The sequence below is a fragment of the Apostichopus japonicus genome, chromosome 9, assembly GCF_037975245.1.
Source record: "Apostichopus japonicus isolate 1M-3 chromosome 9, ASM3797524v1, whole genome shotgun sequence".
Taxonomy (NCBI): domain Eukaryota; kingdom Metazoa; phylum Echinodermata; class Holothuroidea; order Aspidochirotida; family Stichopodidae; genus Apostichopus; species Apostichopus japonicus.
Window position 1 is genome coordinate 2,418,166 of NC_092569.1, and position 27,349 is coordinate 2,445,514.

General features: G+C 34.9%; 1 protein-coding gene across 3 annotated transcripts; it reads right to left on the reverse strand.

The window, feature by feature from the left end:
- Positions 1–1,478: 1,478 nt before the first annotated feature.
- On the reverse strand, positions 1,479–26,224 carry LOC139974402 (uncharacterized). 3 transcript variants are annotated; one of them, XM_071981528.1, is made up of 6 exons: positions 24,320–24,488; positions 23,343–23,387; positions 9,806–9,838; positions 7,765–7,896; positions 6,601–6,703; positions 1,479–5,553 (listed from the first exon to the last, which is right to left on the reverse strand). In XM_071981528.1, the coding sequence occupies exons 1-6, from the start codon at positions 24,390–24,392 to the stop codon at positions 2,679–2,681; spliced, it is 3,261 nt and encodes a 1,086-aa protein (XP_071837629.1). In that variant the 5' UTR covers positions 24,393–24,488; the 3' UTR covers positions 1,479–2,678. The 3 variants fall into 3 exon arrangements, with proteins under 3 accessions (XP_071837629.1, XP_071837631.1, XP_071837630.1); XM_071981530.1 differs by lacking the exons at positions 9,806–9,838; positions 23,343–23,387; positions 24,320–24,488 and adding an exon at positions 26,013–26,224; XM_071981529.1 differs by lacking the exons at positions 9,806–9,838; positions 23,343–23,387 and having other exon boundaries at positions 24,320–24,487.
- Between the last annotated feature and the right edge of the window lie 1,125 nt (positions 26,225–27,349).

The window sequence follows — 27,349 nt, forward strand, 5'->3', positions numbered from 1 at the left end:
CGTTCGATATACATACAAATGTTAATGGCATATTTACATAACTGTGAAACAGTCAAAACCTGAGGGCTCAATCCTGTAAAAAATATTAATAAAGAGAAGATATCGCATTCCGAATTATTAACCTGTATATACAAAATGGTGAAAGAGCCTTTCCAAACACATTAATCCGTTTGGAAAATACCATGAATTAGAACGTAACAAGAACGAAGACTTGTGTAAGTACAAACATGGCATCACAAAGCCGCCACTGCTTATTTTATTTAACTTTTTCTTTCTGTAGTACTTTGTTTATTGCATGTACCTATTTGGTTGACCTATCGCTGTCATTATTTTCAATACAATAATATTTATAGTCACTCTGAATATACCCTCCCCCGAAGAAAAAAAGAAAGGTTCCACCCTCTTGTGGTATTGTTGCTTCACAAAACGACTTGAAAAGGCAGCCTCGTCACAGGTGATTTAAATCATGATATTTCGCAATGGGAGTAAGGCTTTTTGTTTGCTTTTTGTTGCTTTAAAGTAAATTAAAGGTGTTATTCAATAAGTGACACAAGTACCGTAATGTTTGCACCATCCTGGTACGTTTTGTTCTTTTTCCAAAGTGTATTATTCTACTTTAAAAATTTCAATTTCTAACATAAATAAACCTGAATAACAGTTACTATATTCATCTTAACATGTTTTTTTGTTTTTTTTTCAAACGTGTGTTACACCGTTCTCATATGGGCGGTGCTTAACGACCTGATAAATCAGTGCCGACGAACAAGTGCTTAGTTTCGTATGTTGCAAGGTTTGGTGGTTTTGGTAATAAGAAATTTATGAAAAACCCGGAACTAGAAAGTACCTTTTCTGTCACGTACGCAACAAAAGAGTACAAAGCGTATGCAACTAACAGTACGTCTGTTTCGTTGTATTGTTGGTACCTTTGAAGTGAAGTAGGCCTATAGCCGCGAAGAATGTTGAGATATATGGGACTCTGGCAAACATAGTGTTTGAATCATCATATACTTAACAGAAGTGTTCAGCTCTTTAAGTCACAAATTTAATTTGACCTTAGGCAAACCGAGTATTTAAGAAGCCAAACATATTTTGTACTGTAAAACTACGCCATAATAAGGACTTAATTTTCAAGAAATAGTCACCTGACACTCTTAATTTCATCCACGGAGAACCGTTTGCCGGACAAACATTTCGGTGCCCCAAAATATCTCAAGATGCGTAACTTGAGGGATCTCACACTTGACATGTGGATGCTCCATATTGAGTACAAGAAGCTTGTTGCTTTTGTAAGAGGTATAAGGTCACTAGAGGTCAAACTGAAAACCTTGCGAGCACGATATCTTAAGAAAGGAAACTGCTGAATCTCGTTCCCTATACTGAAAAAGCCATATTGTTTGTTAGTGAAGGTCAAAAGTCACCAGAGGTCAAATGGTGAAAACTTGTAAACACGATATATCATGCAGGAAAACATGTCCTTATTTTATATATATATGGCATTAAACGCCCAAAATTGAATGCTAGAAGCTGATTTATGACCAAGTTAACATGTGATCAATCCGTTTGAATAATTAATAAAGACATGTGGTGAGTACAACAAATCTATTAGAAATGGTGGAGGTCAGACTGAAAGCCCTGTAAACATGATATCTCAAAGGTAAAACTTTGATGACTGATACTGTGATTCATGGTTCACAAACATGTTAGTCAATGCACATGGATCTTAAACATTCTATGCCTAACTGTTAACACAGTAACTTTAAAAACGTGTCAATTTGAAACCACAGTACTTACAAAATATTTCCTATGTGCAAGGAATCACCGAGCCTTTTGGTTTTCTGGTTATCTTCAAATAAAACATGTCTATTGTCAAGTACCTTTTTGGACTGGCACTTCCCTTCATTTCCCCTTTACCATTGTAAAGACAGTTACACTGAACCACCAAAGCTGTCCAGTAAGAACGATTTGATAGGAATAAGCATTCAATATATAGAATGACGTCAATATTTACAAAACAAATTGCACCTTTTGCTACGATTTTCACCATACACGAAACTCGAATTATTTTATGAGCAACAAATAACAACGTAATATTCAAACAATGTAGTAACGACTGACTGAGCAAATCTATGAAATACGTTCCTGATTCTAGGGGGCATTGGGGTGGGGGGGGGGGCATAACTACTAGGAAATTGCCGATGATATGCGTTTGTTCGCTAATGAATCAGATGTTATGACGGTGTGTTGTCTTTGCTTGTTGCGTGATCTACAACACCTGTTGTCCTCACAGCACAACCCTTGTCGTTTGCACCAACCTCTGCGTAAACTGGTGAAATCCTTTTCAATGCGTCAGATACTACACCATATTCGTTCTCTACTACCAATAAATTACAATCATCTTTAGCATTTTCACTATTCTTATCGCTCTTCTCGACTCTTCCATAAACAGGAATGATTGATGCTGGCATACTTCCTTAAACGGCTTCAGAAGTCGGTTCACTTGTAACATGAACTGATGGAGTATTTCCGTCCTCACCAACCTCTGCGTATACCGGTGTTATTCTTTTCAAAGCGTCAGATACCTCACCGTATTCGTCATCTGCAACCAACAAATTGCTTTCACCTTTAATATTTTTCATATCATTGGTGTTCTTTTTGACTTTTCCATAAACAGGAATGCTTTATTCTGGCATAGTGGCTTTAAAGACTTCAGATGGCAGATGACCTTTAACATGAACTGCAACAATTCCGTCCTCACCAACCTCTGCGTATACCGGTGTTATTCTTTTCAGTGTGTCAGACACCTCACCGTATTCGTCATCCGCAACCAACAAATTGCTTTCACCTTTAGCCATTTTCTTGCCATCGGTGTTCTTGTCGACTTTTCCATAAACAGGAATGCTTTTTGCTGGCATGGTATCCTTAACAGGTTTAGAGGGCAAATGACCTTTAGCATGAACTGGTGCAGCAATTCCGTCCTCACCAACCTCTGCGTATACCGGTGTTATTCTTTTCAGTGTGTCAGATACCTCACCGTATTCGTCATCTGCAACCAACAAATTGCTTTCACCTTTAGCCATTTTCATGCCATCGGTGTTCTTGTCGACTTTTCCATAAACAGGAATGCTTTTTGCTGGCATGGTATCTTTAACGGCTTTAGAAGGGCGATGACAATTAGCATGAACTGGTGAAGTGTTTCCGTCCTCACCAACCTCTGCGTATACCGGTGTTATTCTTTTCAGTGTGTCAGATACCTCACCGTATTCGTCATCTGCAATCAACAAATTGCTTTCACCTTTAGTCAATTTTATGTCATTGGTGTTCTTGTCGACTTTTCCATAAACAGGAATGCTTTTTGCTGGCATGGTATCTTTAACGGCTTCAGAAGGCCCATGACCTTTAACATGAACTGGTGCAGTATTTCCGTCCTCACCAACCTCTGCGTATACCGGTGTTATTCTTTTCAGTGTGTCAGATACCTCACCGTATTCGTCATCTGCAACCAACAAATTGCTTTCACCTTTAGCCATTTTCATGTCATTGGTGTTTTTTTCGACTTTTCCATAAACAGGAATGCTTTTTGCTGGCATGGTATCTTTAACAGGTTTAGAAGGCCCATGACCTTTAACATGAACTGGTGCAGTATTTCCGTCCTCACCAACCTCTGCGTATACCGGTGTTATTCTTTTCAGTGTGTCAGATACCTCACCGTATTCGTCATCTGCAACCAACAAATTGCTTTCACCTTTAGCCATTTTCATGTCATTGGTGTTCTTGTCGACTTTTCCATAAACAGGAATGCTTTTTGCTGGCATGGTATCTTTAACGGCTTTAGAAGGCCCATTACCTTTAACATGAACTGGTGCAGTATTTCCGTCCTCACCAACCTCTGCGTATACCGGTGTTATTCTTTTCAGTGTGTCAGATACCTCACCGTATTCGTCATCTGCAACCAAAAAATTGCTTTCACCTTTAGACATTTTCATGCCATCGGTGTTCTTGTCGACTTTTCCATAAACGGGAATGCTTTTTGCTGGCATGGTATCTTTAACAGGTTTAGAAGGCACATGAGCTTTAGCATGAACTGGTGCAGCAATTCCGTCCTCACCAACCTCTGCGTAAACCGGTGTTACTCTTTTCAGTGTGTCAGATACCTCACCGTATTCGTCATCTGCAACCAAAAAATTGCTATCATCTTTAGCCATTTTCATGCTATTGGTGTTTTTATCACCTTGCCGTAAAAGGGGAACATTAATGTCTGGCATACTTTCTACACCTGTTCCGGAAGCCACGTCACCATTAACATGAACCGCAGAAGCATGTTCATCTACATCAATCTCCGCGTAGATCTGTGTAACCCTTTTCTCTGCAGTATCTACGTCACCATATTCGTTCTTTGCACTCAACAAGCGACTATCGTCCTTGGCATTTTCAGCGCCCATACTGTTTTGCATTGACTTTCCATTAACAGAACTAGTTAGAGATGATTTGTCATTTCTGTCTTCACCTTTGGCAATGCCGGTCGTCTCACCGCTTTTAGTAACTGTATTATACAGAGGCTCGTTTGTTGTGATCGAGGTTCCTCTCTCGTTTGGAGGAGGCAGTGTATCTATCACTGGAATCGCACCAGCATTTCCATTCATGTTACCCTCGTTGTACACCGGTGTCGTTCGTTTAATTGTTTCTGAGCCCTCGGCATAAACGTCTTCAACACCTTCGTTATGTCCATTGTTCTTCCCTTTTCTTACCTGATTAGTTTCTCCGTAAACTGGTATTTTGGTTGACTGTCGTTGTTTATTGTCTACAACGAATTTGACTTTCACTTGAGAGGAGGCAGTGCGATCGTTATCAAGCTCATTGCACACGGTTGTCGAAGTTCTTTTCACTGTATCCATTACCTCGGAATACTCGTCATCTTGCCGTGAAGTAACGCCATCATTGAAAGATTTGGCATAATGATCAACTGTATCTTTATCACGGTGGCCCTTTACAGTTTGATGTTTAACTGTAGCGCGGGTGGGCATCTTGGCAGGCAACTTGGTGTTCAAATCACTTCCAATTTGGCCAATGGAATTATCGACATTTGTGTTTACCTTTTCAGAATTTGTTCTAAGCTTGCTCATCTTCAATTTTTTTTTAACATCCTTAAGAGTTATTTCTGCACCACCCAATGATCTTGACGGAACTACAGGTGTACCAATATCAATCTTTCTCTCCCTTCTAGATTTATTGCCGTCAGGATGGGTTGACTGATCTATCAACTGTTCTCCGTCAGGAACGCGGTAGTTGTTTTGCATCAGCCTGTTAATCGGAATGCTTTCATATGTACCATTATCATTTGATGAAGTTTGTTGGGTTCGTTCATTTCGATCTACATTGAAATCACCAGTGTCTCCAACAGTATGGTATTCATTTTCACTGGACAGGGCCGTGGTTGCATGATTAGTTGTTGGTTCGGTGTGTCTGTGCATATCTGGTTCATGTGAAACTGTTCCATTCACGGCACTTCCGGAATGGCTTAGATATATTTCAGGTACTTCACCGCCTCGCTTTCCTCTGTGAATGCAAACAAATATCCATTATTCAATATTCATCATGCAGGGGAGGGTGTATTACAATGAACGAAATGTTCGTGCGGACAGTTAATATAGCTTTCGAATTTAAGCATGCTAAAACTTCTGAGACATTTCCTTGAGATTCTGGCCTTACAGTTAATCAGAGAAATTGAGATGTATTATATTATATAATTACGAGTTTCAATGAAGACCAATACTAAGAGGATGACATTAAAAGTATCATTAAAACTTCAGGGGGAGGGACCATTTTATGACTTTCTAGTATTTTAGGCCAAAACGGTTGAAATTGTAAGAGATATTTCGTTAAAAACACAATTAATGATTCAAAACATTTTTGGGTTGAGTTTTCGCATCAAGATTTGCACCGGATACCGTTATTTATCACAATGATGTAAATATATGTTGAATAGAGTTTTACATTTCGTCTTCATCATTACTCCTCGCGCAGAGTGAGTGACGTCACCGTCGGAATTACAACAAATATCTGCGTTTTTTCTTTATTATGTGCAATTAAGTACTCATTCAGACTATGAAGAACATTGGCGAAAGCCCTTGAACTCAGAATACATTGCCAGCTGGGCAAACATTCCAAAAGTGTCAAGGTTTTGACGACACGGTTATAACAAGGTAAAGCTTTGAAGACCATGCGACAATATGATGACATCACATACCATACGCTGTCATTTCAACAGACAGTTTAGGAGATCGTATTATATATATTTATGTATTCCGTGTGATTGTCATATGTGCTCTACCGGAATAACCATTTAAGATTATGACTATACTTTACTAAGTATGTCTTTAAAACATAAATCATTGTGTAGTTACCTACCATTCACTTACACGTGCAGTATTATCTCACAACAGTTCAAGCAAGTTGGTGATATTTGCTATGCTTTTGAGGATACATGGAACATAAAGACAGTCTCCAGTTACCGGTAACATAATTTGACTCTTTTTGTTGAAGGTTGGTTGAACTTTCAAATCAATATGCTTGTCTAAAGACGAATTATCAAGGCTAACATACCTGCTCAAAAAGTACGATCTGCACAGAAAAGTGACGCCGAAGAATGTGGCGATTAGCACTACTGCTAACAGAATCCAGATAATCGAAAAGTCTTGTCTGGTTTCTATGAATTGATGAAAATATGATTGTTAATAATGTTTCTTTCTCCTTGAATTAAAATATAAGAATATTTCATTGCGGTTGCGATTTACAACTTTCAAATTGGTAACATGAGAGATGATGCCCATACTAATTAATTATGCTTAACATTTGAACCAAATTTGGGAATACAAACATTCCAGTATAGTTTTGCATGATATTTAACTACAGGTTAGAAAATGGGAGTTTGAGATACATGAAAACATATTGTAAAGTATACTGTAATCATTTGTGTTTTTCTTCGAAAATATTTTCAGTTATAGTTCTTTTTGTGCTTGTTCGTCTTAAATGGAATGTCATCAGCGTTGAAATTCTATACTAAAATAAAACATTCACAGATTATCCAGTAGGCGAATCTTTTCACTCCAAGACATATTTCCTGATTTTTAACATGCTTTGAATCAGCGATAAGATATCAAAGATGATTATCCGTTCTGTGACAAGAGGCGTTGCAACTAACATATCATATAAGTCTCATTTACAAAAAAAAAAAAACAATCTTCGTATCTACCGTATCTGATAAATATCTTTGTTGCAAACAAAACTGCTAAACACAAGATAAAAACCTCCGTTTTCAGATATTGTAGTATAAATACCAACATGTAATTATACATACTGTTATGAAATATTTGAGTTTCCCTTTGTTTTTCCAACCAAATTTGCATGGAGAAATAGCACTATCAAGATGATGAACACTGCCAAATATTATTTTGAATTTGACACTTTTTCCTTTTTTATCAACATCATTTTCGAGTACTCGTTTTAGGAAATTTAATAGCAAGATAATGAATATAGATAAACATAAGATATATAAGATAGTAAGAATATCCTGCAATTAAGGCTCTGTTTAGTCATATTATGACTTGCTTCTAATATATGGAGAAACTTTAATATAATGTATACACCAACCTACTTTAAAATTCATTGTTTCTTAGCTTGTTGTAGATATCGTTCTTCATAACTATACCGTATTCAGACCTACACAATAAAGGCTGGGTGTGGCATGAGGTTAATGTTATTCCTTACCATGGTCCAGTATACCCTGACTGACATCGGTAGTGTTCCTCTTTACATTTGTAGTGATGATTCTAGAAAACATCTTCGGGATCTCTGATTCTATGCCCCCGGTTGAGGCGACCGTTGATGCCAAAGTTGATACTGAATTGAGTAAATGAATTAAACAATAGGCTGATGACGGACCTATATTAAAAGCGTTATCGAAGATGAAAATTCGTCTGTCATTTAAAAGATCAAGAATCGACTATGGTGAACTTTCCTTTTCTACAATCTGTTATTTCCCTGTCGGTTGTTTAGATCCTATACAAAAACAATTATGTTTATTCTAAACATACAATAAATGGTAATTTACAAGAAAATGCAGCGTCAAAGTTCAGGATGTTATAACCCTGATTACGAGTTTTCTCGTGCCAGTGCTTATGAATGAATCAACTCGTTGACATGGTTTGACAGGTTTCAACAGACTTGATTTGAAGGAAGTCTGTTTTTCAGTATGACCAATAACTTTGTCCAACTGATGTAGAGTGTTACAAGAATAGACCCATTGCTTGCAGCAACAAAATGATGTCAAGAAAATAATGACCGTACCTATTGGCATAGTTTGCTTGTTTCCATTCACTGTCGTATAATACAAATTTACTTAAACAGAGGAAACACTTTCCTTCGTTATTACCGCATCCACTTTACACTTTTTTGGTCATTCTAATGAATAATAATGACCACAGCCAAGGCTCTATTCACTTGTTAAGAACACATTCTGTTAATATTGATAACATTATTAAATGTGAGAATCCCCCCAAAAGAGTCGTACTTTGATATTAAATTTTCTCGAGTTTGTGACAGGTGTGAACACCAATCAAAAATTCAAACTTGTTCAAAAAGTTATCTACAGGAAAGAACTATAGGAAATGTTGACACACCTCGTTTGCGTGTTTGTTTACTTTATTAGTAGTATTATTATTATTTTGGGGGTTAGTTCTTCTTTTGCCATGATTTTGACTTCCTCTTTGTGCACGTTTGGGGGAAACTCGTGGTCTCATTCAGACAATTCGGATAATGCAGGTATTACTCAGAATGAATAATCACCACTGTGTTTTTTTTTACGCAAAATGGCTTCCTAAAATACAACTATAGTTAATGTTAGACGAACTTTGACTCCACTATTAAATACCAACACAAATAACCCTTTTAATGTTCAAAAATATTTTTTGATATTAATATTAATTTGATAAAGATTTGTTTCTGTATAAATGATTGAAATTTCATCGACATTTAAGTCGGAAATTCATTTTCTACGTGAAGAAATATTCTGCAATTGTTTTTCAGTAATCTATATCTATATCAATATCAATATATAATAATGATGACCTTTCCCGAGAACTCCCATATGTGTATGGTATATCTATGACATGCAGTAGTATACTAGTGTATGAAAATACACGTATTAAATTAAAGTATGAAAGTAATTCCGTAAAACATCCTCTATTTAATAATGTAGAGGTCATGTAAAACAATGCTTAAATTATATCTGCGTACATGTTTGCATATATATATATATATATATATATATATATATATATATATATATATACATATATATATATATATATATATATACACACACATATATATATATATATATAAATAATTATATATATATATACACATATATATATATATATGTGTATATATATATATGTGTGTGTATATATATATATATATATATATATATATATCTATGACATGCAGTAGTATACTAGTGTATGAAAATACACGTATTAAATTAAAGTATGAAAGTAATTCCGTAAAACATCCTCTATTTAATAATGTAGAAGTCATGTAAAACAATGCTTAAATTATATCTGCGTACATGTTTGCATATATATATATATATATATATATATATATTTATACACACATATATATTTATATATATATATACACATATATATATATACACATATATATATATATATATAAATAATTATATATATATACACACATATATATATACATATATACACACATATATCAGATTTTGCGACGTTATCTCGATTGGCAGGCGGCCTGGTAGTGCTACGTGTACCAACAAACAGAAACACGCATGTAGTCATAGATTAAAACGACTCGACATTTCTCATGTTATATCTAAATACTTCCGGACAGAAGGCAAAGTTTCCATCTACTCAGATGCAACTAAATTCCATCCGCATACTTAAGAAATGCTGCTTGTATAATGCAAATGACATTTGTAATGATTAAGCTTTCTCTCTTTTTAAGACATCCTCAATATTGTGTTTATTATATTACGTTTTCACCATCGTAGCCTTCACAATATTATAGACAAAGAAAAGCGTATATATATATATATATATATATATATATATATATATATATATATATATATATATATATATATATATATATATAGTAGGCACAAAACCATAAAGTAAGAAAAATAGGATTATATCGTACAAATATGATTGAACCTGATGAAAAATGCCTTCTGCTGAAAGCTTTCACTCATACTGTTGCGTATATACTATTCCCCTTCCCATTTCAGCTCTCATTCTTCATCCCCAGAGAATGTGGTTAATACCAACGATTATTCCCACCCCCTCCCTCCTCTCAGTTTTTGACATTGCTAATTTCGTGAGAAATATAAAGCGAGATCTAACAATGGTTATCGAAGCAGACATACAACTTATCTTCCCAACGATTTCTTTAACTCGGAATTAAACTAAACAAAAAATAATCGAAAATATGAGAAATGCACTGGTACAGTGGGACATAATCTTACTTGCACTGGTGGTAGAGCTCGCAACAGTAATGTTTTCATATTCTGGCAAAATAAAATAAAAAAGTGTTAATTTCATACTATAATATCTACTTGCAACCAGAATGTTATTCTTATTAGAGCTCTAACGTACAATACCTACATATTTCAACAAACTTTCCACATGACATGAAGATGGTTGATCATTCAGTCGTTCAGAGTAAGCCTGGACTTCACTATAGAATATGTGTTAAACTATCGACGAAAATATCTGGCATGCATTGGCTTCTTTTAAAACATCCTCTGCACATGCATGCATATGTACCTTGATCAACAATGTTTTCTATATTATTTTTATTTCTTACTATCGTACCTTGTAATATAAATGACAGAGAAAATCGAAAATATGTTGCATGCACTGCAGGGTTGATGTTGGTTTCTCTCTTTCAATATATATATATATATATATATATATATTCCACTTTTGTCGTAATGTTCTAGCATAATTGATTCAATATTTAGTGTTTATAAAAAATCGATTAGCATAACATATAAGTGGATATGTAATATGACTTTAATATGAACATAATTTATGTATATTATTTATATAATTTACATAACATGAACCGAGTTTATACTTATGAATGTTAAGAAAAACTAGATTAACTAACTGTATTCAACATTTTCGATGCAAACAATCGTATTCTCCTCGTAGTTTCCTTGCACTCTGATGGCGTACTAGAATTGATATAGGAAAACGAAAAGGGAAACGTTAATCAGAATTCCCGGAAGGTTTTTAAAGTTGTTGTACACCGTGGACAATACTATACAATCCGCAATGCTATACAATCCGTTGCCCATCCTGTCGTTGGACTCCATCACCAATTGTAATACTGAAACGAAACATAATATCAGAATACAGAACATAATCAAATTCTTCTTTTGGATGCTTCGGTCGAATATGAGCTTGAATAGTTTTCAACCTGAAATTAGCTGTAACTTGAACCTCGTACAATTTACTTTGGGTTAAGGTTCCTTTAATTTCCTTTCTCCATACAGAAATAAAAGAACAAACACAAGATTAATATTGTAAGAATTGTGTTTTGTTATCACTGTCTCATTCGGGAAGTTCACATAAATAATCAGAATGCAAAATGCATGCAGGTTTCGATGTCTTAATTGCACTATACTGGCCCGAACTTTTCTGTTATACAATTACATAATGGCATGATTAACACAGGTCAGTGTACTGTACGTGGCAATACACACCACGAAAAGCAATAAGGGTCTTGTACTCAATGTGATGCATCCACACACCATAGCATGAGAAGTATCCACGATTCCCATCGTTAGATATCCTGTAAAAGGGTTTTCAGAGTTTGACCTCTGGTGACCTCAAATAAGATTTGACCTCACAAGAAACAGGATTATTGTGCCCAATTTGACAAATCCATATACCATGTATGAAAAGTATCCATGATTTCTACCATGAGAAATCTTGTTTTAAAGGTTTTCAGGTCTCGACACTGAAATATTTTTAAGAGTACTTGCTATTTGGCTACCGTGACTAAAAATCTTCTCGCCGAAATGCAAAATTCACTCACCACTATGACTGTTGTTTAAGTCTCCATAGTACAGATCTACAACGTCAAGACTTTCTATGAACTAAGGTTAGGCACTTAGGCAGATACATGATGCTACGTAATTGCACATTGGAAAATTATGTTTCTGTGCAGTATGAAATTAAAACTTTTCTCCACCAAAAGTAAGTGATGAGCAAATTAAAACATGTCGCAGAATCATAAATATGCTGCTAGGTCTATTGCAGTGTCTCAAAGAAATAAATATATAAAACATCTGCAAATATACCTACGAAGATAACTTGGTTTCTGTTACATTAGGGCTCCTCTAGTACTAGGCATAAACTATAGCTAAGTGTGCGCGAGTCTCGCGATTCGTACATTTTCCCAATTATTTATTTTGTCTCTTATCTGCAGATTGGTGTGCGCAAAATATTGCGATTGCTCCATTACACTGCCTAAATCAAAGCCATCTTTTACGCAGTGAAAAGACATAATTTAGGTAGTGTTTAGCCACCTTAATTGTATTGGTATTTGGACGCAATTTTTTTCCTTCACGCTTTGGTGTGAACGAACCCAATTTTACCTTACCGTTATATGTACAAGCAGTACATGGACCTATATTCACATGTATGTACGGAGTGCCGATGCGTTAATTCAATAGTGTTAATTCAATAGCACTTTCGTCGCTGGTTCGCTGGTACGCACATGTTATCTAATACGCTTGACGGTGGAAGATATGGTAGATTACACAGGGCTTCCACAATTTGATCTCTGATGACTCTAAATGACCTTTGACCTCCACCAAAAACAAAATGAATCTTGAACTCAACGTATCACATCTACACACCAAATTTGAGATTTGTCCAAGCTTCCCTTTTTGAGATATCGTGTTTATACAGTTTTCACAATTTTACCCCTGGTGACCCCAAATGACCTTTGACCTCCTCGAAAGACAATATACCTCTTCTACTCAATGTGGTACTCATACACACGAAATATGACTTTGGTCCAAGCTTCTCTTCTTGAGATATCGTGTTTACAAGCAAGGGTCACACACACGCACCCACTCACAGTCATTCGCCTGCATGACTACAAAGGTTACGATTAGCATCGAAACTAAAAAGGTTAAAACAAATACAAATTTGTCAAACTTGCATGGCGTCAAAAGTATGCACGAATTTATTCAAATTCGTGCCTTATACTACTGGTCTCCCTTCCTCGAATAGAGGCTTGAAAAAAGACTTTGGTTCGATGGGCATGAGAACTTATCATAGCAAACATTCCTCCAAAATAATTTACATTGCAAATGTAGGATAGGCAATTTACATAAGGCAATAAAACAATGCATGTTTGTCTGGTTGCAAACTACGTCTTCGATTTAAACAGAATTCCTAAAAGCTCATAAACTTCGGATTTGCTAACTAGCTATGCTTGTTTACAAGGCATATCTGCATACAGTTTAACTAATCCAAAATGTAGATTGAATTTTGCGCTCATCCATATTTCCTGCTATGGTTATTATATTTTCTTCATTAATATTATTCCTTTGTACGTTACAGACCATTTGTAATTGTACAGCTTGAATTTACAAAATAAATCTAATTATTTATGTTATCAATAACACGTCCTATTGTAAAGTAGAGAATGACATGTAAACTGTAATTGGTAGAACACTAATGACAACTTCTGTAATGTTCTAATGAACAAAGAAAAACTTTCATTAGTTATTTATACTCACTGGGGGTGCGTTGAAGTCTAACATAGTGTTTGTTCTCTCCTGTGTCACGGTAAAGCTCGAAACAGTACCTGTGATATTCGACGCCGACATATACTGAGACTCACAATGAGACATAGGATTAACTGACGCTTTTAACTGTAATGGTGGTTGACTGGTTCCATAATAAAATACATCGTATTTTACACCTGTCAGGAACGCCATGTCTTTACGACATGGAAGCGCTAACTCAAACGTCGATAGTCCACCTGTTACCCAAAGTGCGCATAAGAAGCAATCCATTTGAGCTACATATAAGAACAATTAAAATAAAATTGTTATTATATCACATTCAATAATTACTATGCATGACACGATGGGCCATCACGAAACATGTTATGAATGATAAAGAAGTTTACAGAAGCTTAACCAAAAGGAATACCAGAGTCATTACCCTTGTTGCTCTGCACTTCACAACTACCATTCACCGCCCCCCCCCCCCCCTCCCCTAAAAATATTCGCTATCTTCTGTAAAGTAAGAGGTGTGTGGGTACCTTATTAAGTTAACTGTGAACAAAATTTGTGTTTGCGTTTGGACTAAGACATTGTTCTTGATTGTTTAATCAAATATAGGTTAATCGTCAAGTATAACTAACAGATATGATTCCATTCTCAGTATTTCGTCGCAAATTTGATACTTCATTATTGGAAACGAAACTTGACTTCTGGGCTAGAACTGTTGGAAAACGTTGGATAGGATTTTGGTATCGCACAAAAATCAACTCAAAATGCTACTCAGCCTACACTGCTTCTCTACACGAATAGTTCCTGTATTGTAGCCTATGGTGAGCATTTGTTCCAATATTAATATGATCGTTAAAGCAGGTCTTTGCTTTTCATTCGGCAACTTGACATCTAGTATTTATAGTACAAGTAAGTATTCAATGTAACGAAAAAGTAATAGATCACACCAATTATTTCTCGACATTTCGTCGCCCATACAATTGTATTATTCATGTTACTAAGAATTACACACGCAAACAACGCAAAAATTGTTAAATTTTAATTTGACGTCATTATTTGAAATGAGTTACATTATAATTTGATTTGAGGAAAATTTGCATGTAAACCACATACAACGTAAGTATAAGCAATTTATTTTCAATAACATCCAAAAAAGGTCCATATCGTGGTAGAGTAGTTATGCATAAAACTTGACTTCGTTCGTCTGAAACATAAACAAAACTCCATGAGTTCGTCTAACCCACATGAGTACATGATTCAGGACTATACAACACTTAAAAAGTACTTTTTTTTTTGTTAAAGACTATGTCAAATAGTGTCGAACGTCAGGTCGTACTCCAGGGACATTTTTATTAACGGACCCTTTAGGCAGTCTCATACAGTATGTGTTACGAAAATGAGAATACTCTACTTATGGTTTAATTCCCCGACAACCACCCCCCCCCCCCACCGTAAGTGAACCCGGACCACGATGATTAAGAACCATTGTTAGCTCAGTGGTTTAAAAGTCTCATCACTAATCTGACAAATACCCTGCAATATGCATTAAATAAACAAGGCACACGAAAAGATAATCTGTTGCTTTAGTCCGCTAAAACTGCACCAATATGCAACAATAAAAACAAATCATGAAATTGTTAAGAAGTTAAAATTGTCTCAGTGATACTACATGACCAATTAGAATAACTAGAATATTATAGATACATCCACATGGAAAGTTTGGTAGGAATGATTGGTATCCAGCTATGTTTAAATCACACTTCCTTCGATAAGAATGGAACACATATTAGTAGCGAATCCAGGATTTTAGAGAAAAGGGCTGTGGCCATGAGGTTTTAGAAGCAGACAGCTCCTATCTAAGGGAGTCTGGGGTCCTCTTCCAGCAAGAAAAAAAAAAGAAGCTGAGACGTAAAAAAAATGCTTTCTGAGAGTTATTGTATGCCTAACGCAAACTACAACTTATAACGCTTATAACGTTTATATCAGGGGTGGGCACTGAATGGATTTTGCCGAACAGGGTAATTTTTTTGACCCAATCCTTCAGTCACAACACTTACGAATTCATATCCTCGTTATGTTGTATGTAAGTATCCGAGCAGATGTATAGAGTCTAGGCATCTATCTCCCAAAAGTATACAAATGTCTCTCTTTTCTTTGCCATCAAGTTCTTTGGATAGGGACGGAGCAAGTCGCACTTAGTCCACGTCTTCAATAAACAGATCACATTTATCGATAATTTCTTGTAATGTCTGTTACTTACCTATACCATCTATGTTATAAAACTTCCATTCTTTGTTGTTTCCTTCTTTCAGATTTCTTAATCCAAAGCCCTTACATTCCAACCTTACTGATATGACTAAATAGAGAAAGATTGTTAACATAAATTAGCAGATGATCATAATTAAGTCATTGCATTGATTAACAATCTTGGTGGTCTTGTGGGATACGTTGGTCAACATATTATAATGATCCTCTCTGCACAGATAAATGAACGAAAGCAATTACACCAGACCATTTATATATATAAATCTCAACTAACGGTACATAAAAGTAACAGTTTTATTAAGATTATGGTACGGTTAATAACAATCATTTTAAACAGTACGTACATGTGATTTGAAAGCCCATACACTCACGATAATCCGAGACTCCTCTCTGTTGATTTTAACCGTGATAGACACCGTCACAAATACCGCATTTTATTAGCCCATCCACCTTTTAAACCACCACTACCCCCTTCCCCGCACCGCACCGTCACCCACCCACCAGCCTCCCTGCAAATCCACCAGATTACAGAGTTTTAAAATACTCACTCAAGTGAAAGAACACCAAAAATGAAAGGTAGACTCTTGCTGGTAAAGAGAAACGAAAATGTAATCCCATTTTGTCCGGCCAAAGCCCAGTGGTCCTGAATACTAAGATAGATATCCTTTAGATATAATTTCTGCACAATATCATTTGCCGCACCATACAATCAAATTGAAGTTACCAACAACACTATTGGCACTATACAGCTTGTGCGTGGTTATTGTACTTTCTCTTTCCTATTTGTGGACTGTATCACTCAGACTGGTATACAACTCTTCAGACATAGAAGAAATTCTATACGCTTCGGTCCACACTTCGGTTACACGACAGATAATATTCCCCCCAAAAATATGATTTCGTCATGAACTGACATAGCTGTAGGAGGAAGTAACTCTACCGTGTCACATATAAGACGTACACAATTCGGTACCTGAAAATCACCCCTGTTTGTGTTCATTGACCTGTGAGATCAAATTTAAAGGTTTATATAAAAGTCTAGAAGTGAGTCAGGTAGAAACTATCGTGACGAACGTAAAATTCTTTAATAATGAAGTGAACCGTGAATAAAATTTGACCTCAGTATCAGATTGTAAACAAACTTAAATAAACAAACTATATACACAGTTTTAAAAGAATCCATGTGTAGGTCACATAAATAGGTTCATTTAGTGGTTCAAAATAACTGTTGTCAAATTATGTGAAATTTCGGTCAATGAAATTAATATAAAATGTATATACGGCTAAATTTCTAGCAGGTTCTTCAAGTTCTCATAATGATAACTAGGCATTCCATTGTACAGAGGTCGCGAATGAAGACAAACTTGCCTTCAAATAAGATGAGAACATTTACCACATTGTATGGTACCGAATTTCGCAGTAATTGTATGAAAATTATATGTTAAACTTTATATGTGTTTACTTTTAGTATACAACGACATGCAAATCACCTGAGGAATCGATGAAAATGCATGAAGCGTAGAAATATTTTGAATTTCATTCATCAAAAATGTCCGCACATCTTTCACGTTTCATTTACAACTGCTAACGCTTCCTTTGGCATTGCCATTCAGCCTCTGAAGAAGCTTCTGCTAGGATCGAAACGTCAGGCCCACTTACTTTTACACATTCTATTACACAGGCTCATTAGTGGATAAGCAGTTTGCTAACAGTTTTGTTTCATTTTCCCTTTAATCATATAAGAAAACATAAACGGACAATATGAAACATCATTTGTGAAGCTTAAGGCTAAACACATGCCCAGTTACCCTAATATAGAAGAAACAATTGTAGTGGCATATAGCGCTTCTTTGTTTTGTTATTTGATAATAGTGTTTGTTTAAAAATTCAATGCTTAGGTGACCACAATACTTTCACAGCTTAATGTGTAATCCAATGGGACATCAACATAGATTATGTTATACATTGAAACTGAGTGGTCGGAGGACCATGAGCTGTCCTCAGTCTAACGACTGCCGCGGCCGATTTGGTCGATTATGTACCAACAGGTGCCCGAGCGTTAAAATCCTCGAATCTGATTGGCTTCTCGGTAAACTCACCAGCGGATGGATATGTTGCAACAAAAAAAAAAACAGTAAAGCTTAATTCCGAACACATTTATCTGATTAAGCCAATTCAAAGGAAACAAATCAGATCAAGTATAGTATGATAATAAACCCCCGGTGTAAACACACCATGGCAACATGATGCTCAAAATATCTGAGAAAGCAAACTTCCAGTCTGAAGTAGCCTATGCTAACCATATGGTGCGAGTAACAACGATATCCTCATTTATAACATTGCTGCCATTAATGCTTATATTATAGCATGAAACGGCTATCAAGACAAAAATAGTATCAAAAGTTATTGGAGGCTTCTAATCCGTAGTAATCCGTAGTATACGTCAATGTCCGTTATATCCATCCACTGTATCGCTATACGTCTTGACATGAACACATCAGTTCGTGTTGCTATGTCAACTGGACGCAGGCGCAGTATGCCATTGCGTCAAATCGTCATGCTGCACATTGTTTTGAGACTTTTAATCAACTACAATAAAAGTAAAAAACAACGTACCCTTTCCATACAACTGGTGGTTGATTTTCTTTAAATATGTTTATTGAATTGAAACATTGTGGGATGAAAATTATTTTTGATTTATTGCTTTGTATCAATAAACAGGGTTAATTAACGGTATACCGTACGTGTATGGCAGGATAATGTACTTACGGGTATAAAACCATATCGTTAGATTAATTATCTATGCTTGCCAAGCAACGCTTAAGTTTTTAGTGGTATAGCTTGCAACTACAAACAAAAGTTCTCTTAAGGAACAGTTGGAATTTTCTATTCGGTTTTGTGAGCAACAGGGCCGGATTTAGGAATGGGCAACGTGGGCTGTTGCCCATGGGCCTCCACAACAAGGGGCCCTCACATATTTCATGAAAAAATATAAGGAAGATGTAGGCTGACACGACAAATTGATCCAAGATATTGCAAGGGTCAAGTCTCGTCAAGTGTCTGGTCTGTAAATATATGTACTGTACTCTATCCATGTTATGATTGATCATGATTGCTCATTTGTACTGAGAGATGTGGTAGCAACCTGTTAATTTGCATACGGTAGGGGTGGTAGCAACCTGTTCATTTGTACTGAGAGAAGTGGTAGCAACCTGTTTACTTGTACTGAAAATTGGACAGGCAAACAGGCTTACATACCGTAATGAAAATTCTTGAACATAAATTTACTTCAAAAATCACAAAATACTGCACCATTTTGCATCTAAGCACCCTTAATTATTCAACAAAAGACCCTCAACTTAGACACCTCCCCCAGGACGGCGATCACTAGGGTGCTGTGGGCCTCCACTACTAAAGGTTGCCCACGGGCCTCCACATGTCTAAATATGGCCTTTGTGAGCAAGACGAATTGTATTCAGCTACAGATAATATTTTCCTTGTTGTTCTAAGGTTCTGCCTGTACCTATACATTACGCTTCTTATTTCAAAGTATTAATGGTGAAAGGGGAAAGAGAACATAAAGAGAAACAAAGAAAAGAAAGATGAAGGGACTAAAATCATTTCATTGGTTGTTGTATTTTATAACACATGATGCATTCGCCATATAATATTTTCCACCTTGTTTATTTAAACCTTTTGTAGCCCGTTTGAAATAGAGAGGTAACGATGCATGACGCACTGCTAATTCAGATTAAAAACCTTCGTCATCGCTTATTTTGTTTCTTTGATTTTGTTTTGTAATAGTTTAACAAATGCTATGACGGCCTAAAACACAGTGCCCGAAGAAAATTAATTTACTCGAAAAATCCAATAACCAATGAAGTATCACGCTGTGGAAGCTGTACAGGTTCACACAGACCTGTTCGTTGTACAAATATGCTAGGGTTTGACCAATAACAATTATGACAGACCTGTGTACATTTTTGGGGGGGTTGTCATGTTATATGTAACAAAATGCCAAGAACAAGGCTTGTCCTTTGAAAGATGGAAAATGTGGGGGTGTGCGCAACCCTCTGTCACCCCCCCCTCATGTTCTCCCTGCATACGGGTCTACAGGAGTTCGATAATGTTCGTGAACCATGCAGTTGCATAGATGTACAAAAACCAGATATGTGTGGTAAACCAATACTTCTTTATAAAACACTATAGATTGCCCAAAAGAACGTTATGAAAACTCTATAGATATATACATCTTTCCACAATCCTCCTTTTAATATGAGTTTTACTAAGTAATACTCAAATGTGAAAGTCTTTACACTGACCAGCCTGGTTGTGTAAATTCAAAAATTTGGAGCTTTAAGACCTTGAATAACATAGACCGTCTACCATCAAGCAATCACACCTTGCAAAAAAAAAAACATAACGCATAATCGAAATTATATACAAATTGTTTGCTATGAAATCGAGAAGAAATAGAAATAATAGAATATTTATGATCAGTTTAAAATGTTTTTGATTTGTATCCACTCTTCTACCCTACTGTATTCACAATTGTTTTCTAGTACTGTGTTTTAGAGAAAACAAAATTGTCTAATAGTATAATTATCAGTGTAGAATGTGATGTCCTTTTATCCATTCCTTTACTTTCCTGTTGAATAATATTATAATCTTATTTAACTGAATCAATAAATGAATAAGATTAGACAAATGAAGTAAAAACATAAAGAATGGGCAATATAATTTGTTACAATGTAGAAAACGTCAAAAGGTACCAAAATTAAATAAGCCAGTCTTCGAACATGTTTTCTTTCTTCATCTATATAGATAAAGAGAAAGTAATTGTTTTAGTATAATTAACGAAAAGGCTTGATTATCTCCCATAGTGTACATCTTCCTCATATAACGGAATATAGAAACGACGCCATATTTATTTACTTCGTGTTCAACGTAATCCTTTAAATACTACTTTATAGCAAATTGTGAAAACAATGTCTAAATTATTATCAAATTAAATGCAACAAACAAGTTTGAAAAGACAAGGACCGTCATTTTGCTTATTTCGGCTGAATTTTTTAAACTTTTTACATGTGTCCTCTAGTACCATGGTTCCCATTTATCAGGAAGGCACCTCACGGAGAGCTAGAGACTTTCGCTCTTCACTTATCAGTTTCCATGCGCTGAACCACAATCAATGTAAAATTCAAAATATTTATGAAGACAATCGTTACAAATTGAGGAATGCACAATTTTATTTATGTGGTTTATTCTTATTCTGGGGAAAACCGCTACGCCTTCTATACATAACAATCGTCTAAGGAAGTCCTGAGATCCTTATAGACCTGCGCCCTGGTTTCCCAATACCAAGTTAAGCTTTCTAACTAGAGGTATGCCCGGTGATTTTATAGTTTATATATTGAGGCCTTCTGTCACAAAATACAACTGCCTCTTTCTCTTCAGTGAATATTTTTCTGGAATATTCGTTATCTTCTCTCATCGAAGCCTCATCGACCATTTTGCCATTAGCATTTTCAACTGTCACTTTATTCTTATCTATCTGTTCAAACGATTTATTTGTTTGTTGGATATTTTTAAGATGATTATTTTTCAAAGTTTCCTTGCTTTTAATCGTTGCCTTCTTGTCAACGGTTTCATAACTATCAGGATTGTTAAACATCTCCTGATCAGGCAAATCATATGTTGGTATTTTGACTTCTCCATCTTCTATACTGTAATATTTAGGGTCACCATTGTACACCGTTTCGTCATTGACGTCACCATGGTGATTGACCAGTTGATTTCCTCTGACGTCAGTTCCGTTTTTATCTACTTTATCAGGATGAGCCGCTCTTCCTTTTTGTCTGTAAAATAAACGCAGAATGAATATCTCTGTATAAAGTTCTTCGGTTTTTCATTGGCCGAAAACGTTCTTTCGTTGATGTACAATTGTAACCACTTTGATTCTGCTTGTCGAACCCTATTTTCGTCATCGATTCATTGAATGGTTTCCAATATTACTAACGCTTACATTGTTTACAGTAAAGCCTCTGATTTGTAACTATATTATAATATATGCCTTTATTTATTTTTCTTTCTTTATACACAGTTGAATCCTTTCATTCGCTGCTCAAACATCAATACATATTTATAGATATAAGCATCGATTTTAATTGTGGGTACTGTGCATATATGAAAACAAAATATGATTTACCTTCTTGAGCGGTACCAGAGTAAGCCCACAAACACAAGGACTAGCAACAGTATAACCACAACTGCGACAATTATTATCCAAAGATTTGTCCCGCCGTTTTTATTTTCTATGAGTAAATACAAATTGGTTTGTTTAGGGCAACAAAAACAAAAGATAAACGAGACGTTCCACTGAGCCACTAAATTGGCACACGTGCTCAACTTTAACTTGATATTTCTGGTATGAGCATGATGTGTCACTTCCATTATAGAAACGTTTACAAGTACAAACAAATACATAGTCCATTGGCTCACTTATCTTGTATTACAGTGTTATGGCAACTGTTGTTAACGGTCAAATACTATCTTCGCTGAAAGCTTCAAACTTTTCTGAAGTCTACCTATAGAAGCGTCCCAAAGCTACGGCCCATATCTCAGTGGGTTATACAACTGCCATATATCAGGGTAAATGTTAATGTTTATTTTTTTGAAATAAATAAATATTGTTATCAATATCGAAGACACATATACAGAATAGTATAGTTGAAGTCGTCAGATGTGTGTACATTCAGTACGATAGGTATTATTAAAGAAGTTTTCAATTGACACATAATGTAAAAGATAGTAACTTATGTCGTCAGCTCTGTATACTTTTAGTATGTTTCATGTGGATTAGACTATGAGATTTGTCCTTTTACTCACAGTTTCAGCATCTAATATATATATATATATATATATATATATATATATATATATATATATATATATATATATATATATATATGCGTATATACCATTCCCCTCCCATATCTACTCTCATTTTTCATATCCAGAAAATGTGGTTAATACCAACGATACCCCCCTCTCCTTTCAGTTTTTGACATGGCTAATTTCCTGAGATATATAAAGCGAGATCTGCCAATGGCTAACGCAGCAGAGATGCAACTTATCTTCCCAACGGTTTCTCTAACTCGGAATTAAACTAAACAAATAATCATCGACAATATGAGAAAAGCACTGATATAGTGGGACATACTCTTACTTGTAATGGTGGTAGAGCTCGCAACAGTAATAGTTTCATATTCTGGCAAAAATAAAATAAGAACTTGTAAAATTCATACTACAATATCTACTTGCAACAAGAATGTCATTCGCTTACGAAGAATATCTACATATTTCAACAAACTTTCCACATGACATGAAGATGGTTGATAATTCAGTCGTTAAGTGTGACTTGCAATGATGGTAGAGCTCGCAACAGTTATATTTTCATATTCTGGCAAAATAAAATTAGAACGTGTTAATTTGCAACGGTGGTAGAGCTCTGTTAAATAAAACATTCACAGATTATCCAGTACACTCCAAGACACAAACTTTTAACATGCTCTGATTCTACGATCAGATAACACAGATGATTTTCCGTTCTGTGACAAGTAGCGTTGCAACAAACATATCAAATAAGTCTCAATTACATAAAACCCAATCCTCGTATTTACCGTATCTGATACATATCTTTGTTGCAAACAAAACTGCTAAACACAAAGTAAAAAAACTCCGTTTTGAGATATTGTAATAAAAAATATCAATTTGTGATAACATTTACTGTGATTAAATATTTTAGTTCCCCTTTGTTTTTCCTTCCATATTTGCATGGAGAAATATAGCACTATCAAATTGATTAACACAACCAAATATTATTTTGCATTTGACCCTTTTTCCTTTTTTATGAACGTCATTTTCTAATACCCGTTTAAGGAAATTGAATAGCAAAATAATGAATAAAGATATATATATGATATATAAGATATTAAGAAAATCCTGCAGTTAAGGCTCTTTTACGTCATATTTAGACTTGCTTAAGTCTTTTTCTAATATATGGAGAAGCTTTAAAATAATGTGTATACCAACCTACTAGCATTGATTTTTCTCTTAGCTGGTTTTAGATATTGTTCTTCATAACTAGCCCGTATATATCATCATTGCTGGGTGTGCTATGAGGTTAATATTATGTCTTACCATGGTCCAGTATACCCTGACTGATATCGGTAGTGTTCCTCTTTACATTTGTAGTGATGATTCTAGAAAACATCTTCGGGATCTCTGATACTTTCCCTCCGGTTGTTGCGACCGATGATGGCAAAGTTGATACTGAATTGAGTAAATAAATTAAACAATAGGCTGATGAATGACATATATTACACCCATTATCGAAGATGAAAATTCGTCTGTCATTTAAAAGATCAAGAATCGACTATGGTGAACTTTTCTACAGTTTGTTATTTCCGTGTCGGTTGTTAAGATCCTTTACAGAAACAATTATGTTTATTCTGGACGTGCAATGAATGGTGATTTACGAGAAAATGCGGCGTCAAAGTTTATGATGTTATAACCATGATTACGAGTTTCTCGTGCCAGTGCTTATGAATGAATCAACTCGTTCTCTTGGTTTGACAGGTTCAACAGACTTGATTTTAAGGAAGCCTTTTTTTCAGTATGAACAACAACTTTTTCCAATTGACGTGGAGTGTTACGAGAATAGACCCAATGCTAGCAACAAAACTAGATTCATTCGGTCAACAAACTGATGACCGTATGTCCGTATCTATTGATATAGTTTGCTGGTTTCCATTCACCGTCGTATAATGCAGATTTACTTAAACAGAGGAAACACTTTCCTTCGTTAGTACCGCATCCACTTTACACTTTTGTTTGTTATTCTAAATAATAATGACCATAGGCACTGCTCACTTAACTTGTTAAGGACTCATTTTGTGAGTATTGATAAAATTATCAAATATGGGAACAAGACAAAAAAAATCGTGATTTTATATTCCGTTATCTCGAGTTTGTGACAGGTGTGAACACCAATTAAAAACTTAAAGTTGTTTCGATAGTTATCTACAGAAAAGAATTACAGGAAATGTTGACACACCTCGTTTGTTTGCTTTATTATTATTATTTTGGGGATTATTTCTTCTTCTTCTTTTGATTGTACATAATTTTAAATATTTTGTGTATATATTAGACTATCACAGGGAAGCGTCATTTTCACGGCATTTAACAATCACAAACGACCAGTTGATCAGGCCAAATAGTTCCTCACTCACGTCATACGCCATAGACTAAAATTCGTAGTCATTAGAAAGACGAGCATCCTGTAAACAATTGTAACCAAGAGCCTGAATGTTACCATGGCTATTGCCATTATTTGACTTCCTCTTTTTGCACGTTTTGGAGGTAACTCGTGGTCTCATTCAAACAAAATTCGGATAATCCAGGTATTACTCAGAATGAATAATCACCACTCTGTTTTTTTTTCGCAAAATGGCTTCCTCAAAAACCACCATAGTTGTTGTTGGACGAACTTTGACTCCACTATATATATATATATATATATATATATATATATATATATATATATATATATATATATATATATATATATATATATATATATATATATATATATATATATATATATATATATATATATATATATATATATATATATATATATATATATATATATATATATATATATATATATATATATATATATATATATATATATATATATATATATATATATATATATATATATATATATATATATATATATATATATATATATATATATATATATATATATATATATATATATATATATATATATATGATATCAGATTTGGCGACATTACTTCATGCTCACCTCGATTGGCAGGCGGCCTGGTCGTTTGACGTTTACCTACAAACAGAAACACGCATGCATGTCATAGATCAAAGCGACTCAATATTTATCATGTTATAACTAAATCTTGCCAGACCGAAGGCAAAGTTAACATCTACTCAGAAGCAACTAAATTTCTCCCGTAAACTTAAGAAATGCTGCTTGTATAGTGCAGGTGACATTTGTCACGATGAAGCTTTCTCTCTTCTACCACATCCTCTGCACTTGCACGAATAAGTACTTTGATCAACAATATGTTCTTTATTAGTTTACTTTCCTACGGTCGCAACCTTATAATATGAAAGACAAAGAAAAGCGTATCGTAGGCAAGAAAAAAAAAGTAAGAAAATACGGTTATATTGTAAAAATATGATTGAATCTTCCCAACGATTTCTTTAACTGGGAATTAAACTAAAAACAAAAAACATCGAAAATATGAGAAATGCACTGGTACAGTGGGACATAGTCTTACTTGCAATGGTGGTAGAGCTCGCAACAGTAATGTTTTCATATTCTGGCAAAAATAAAATAAGAACGTGTAAAATTCATACTATAATATCTACTTGCATCCAAAATGTCATTCGCTTACGAAGAATATCTACATATTTCAACAAACTTTCCACATGACAAGAAGATGGTTGATAATTCAGTCGTTAAGTGCAGGCGTGTGACTTCACTAGAATAGGTGTAGACTTCTCGTCGAAAATATGTTGGATGCACTGCAGGGTTAATGTATTCTCTCTTTCAAAATCCTATATATATCCTCATCCTATATATATATATATATATATATATATATATATATATATATATATATATATATATATATATATATATATATATATATATATATATATATATTAGAGAAAACCAGAGAAATAAGATATGACTCATAATTGACAAATAAGGAGTAAAGATTTAGAAAATATATTGGAAATTTCGGTCCCCTTGGAACCTTCGTCAGCAATACTTGGCAGTCGAATGAAAAGTACAAAATGTGACACAATGAAAGTATGACGCTAGATAAGTGTAAGTACACTTAGGCCCATACATTATGCTACGTAATTGCACATTGGAAAATTATGTTTCTGTGCAGTATGAAATTTAAACCTTTTTCCACCAAAAGTAAGTGATGAGCAAAGTAAAACATGTCGCAGAATCATAAAATGCTAGGCCTATTGTAGTGTCTCAAACAATTAAAAATAAAACATCTGCAAAAATACCTACGAAGATAACTTGGCTTCTGTTACATTAGGGCTCCTCTAGTAGCCTACTATAGGCATGGGCGGCGATCATGGGGGGAACGGGGTGGGGCACAC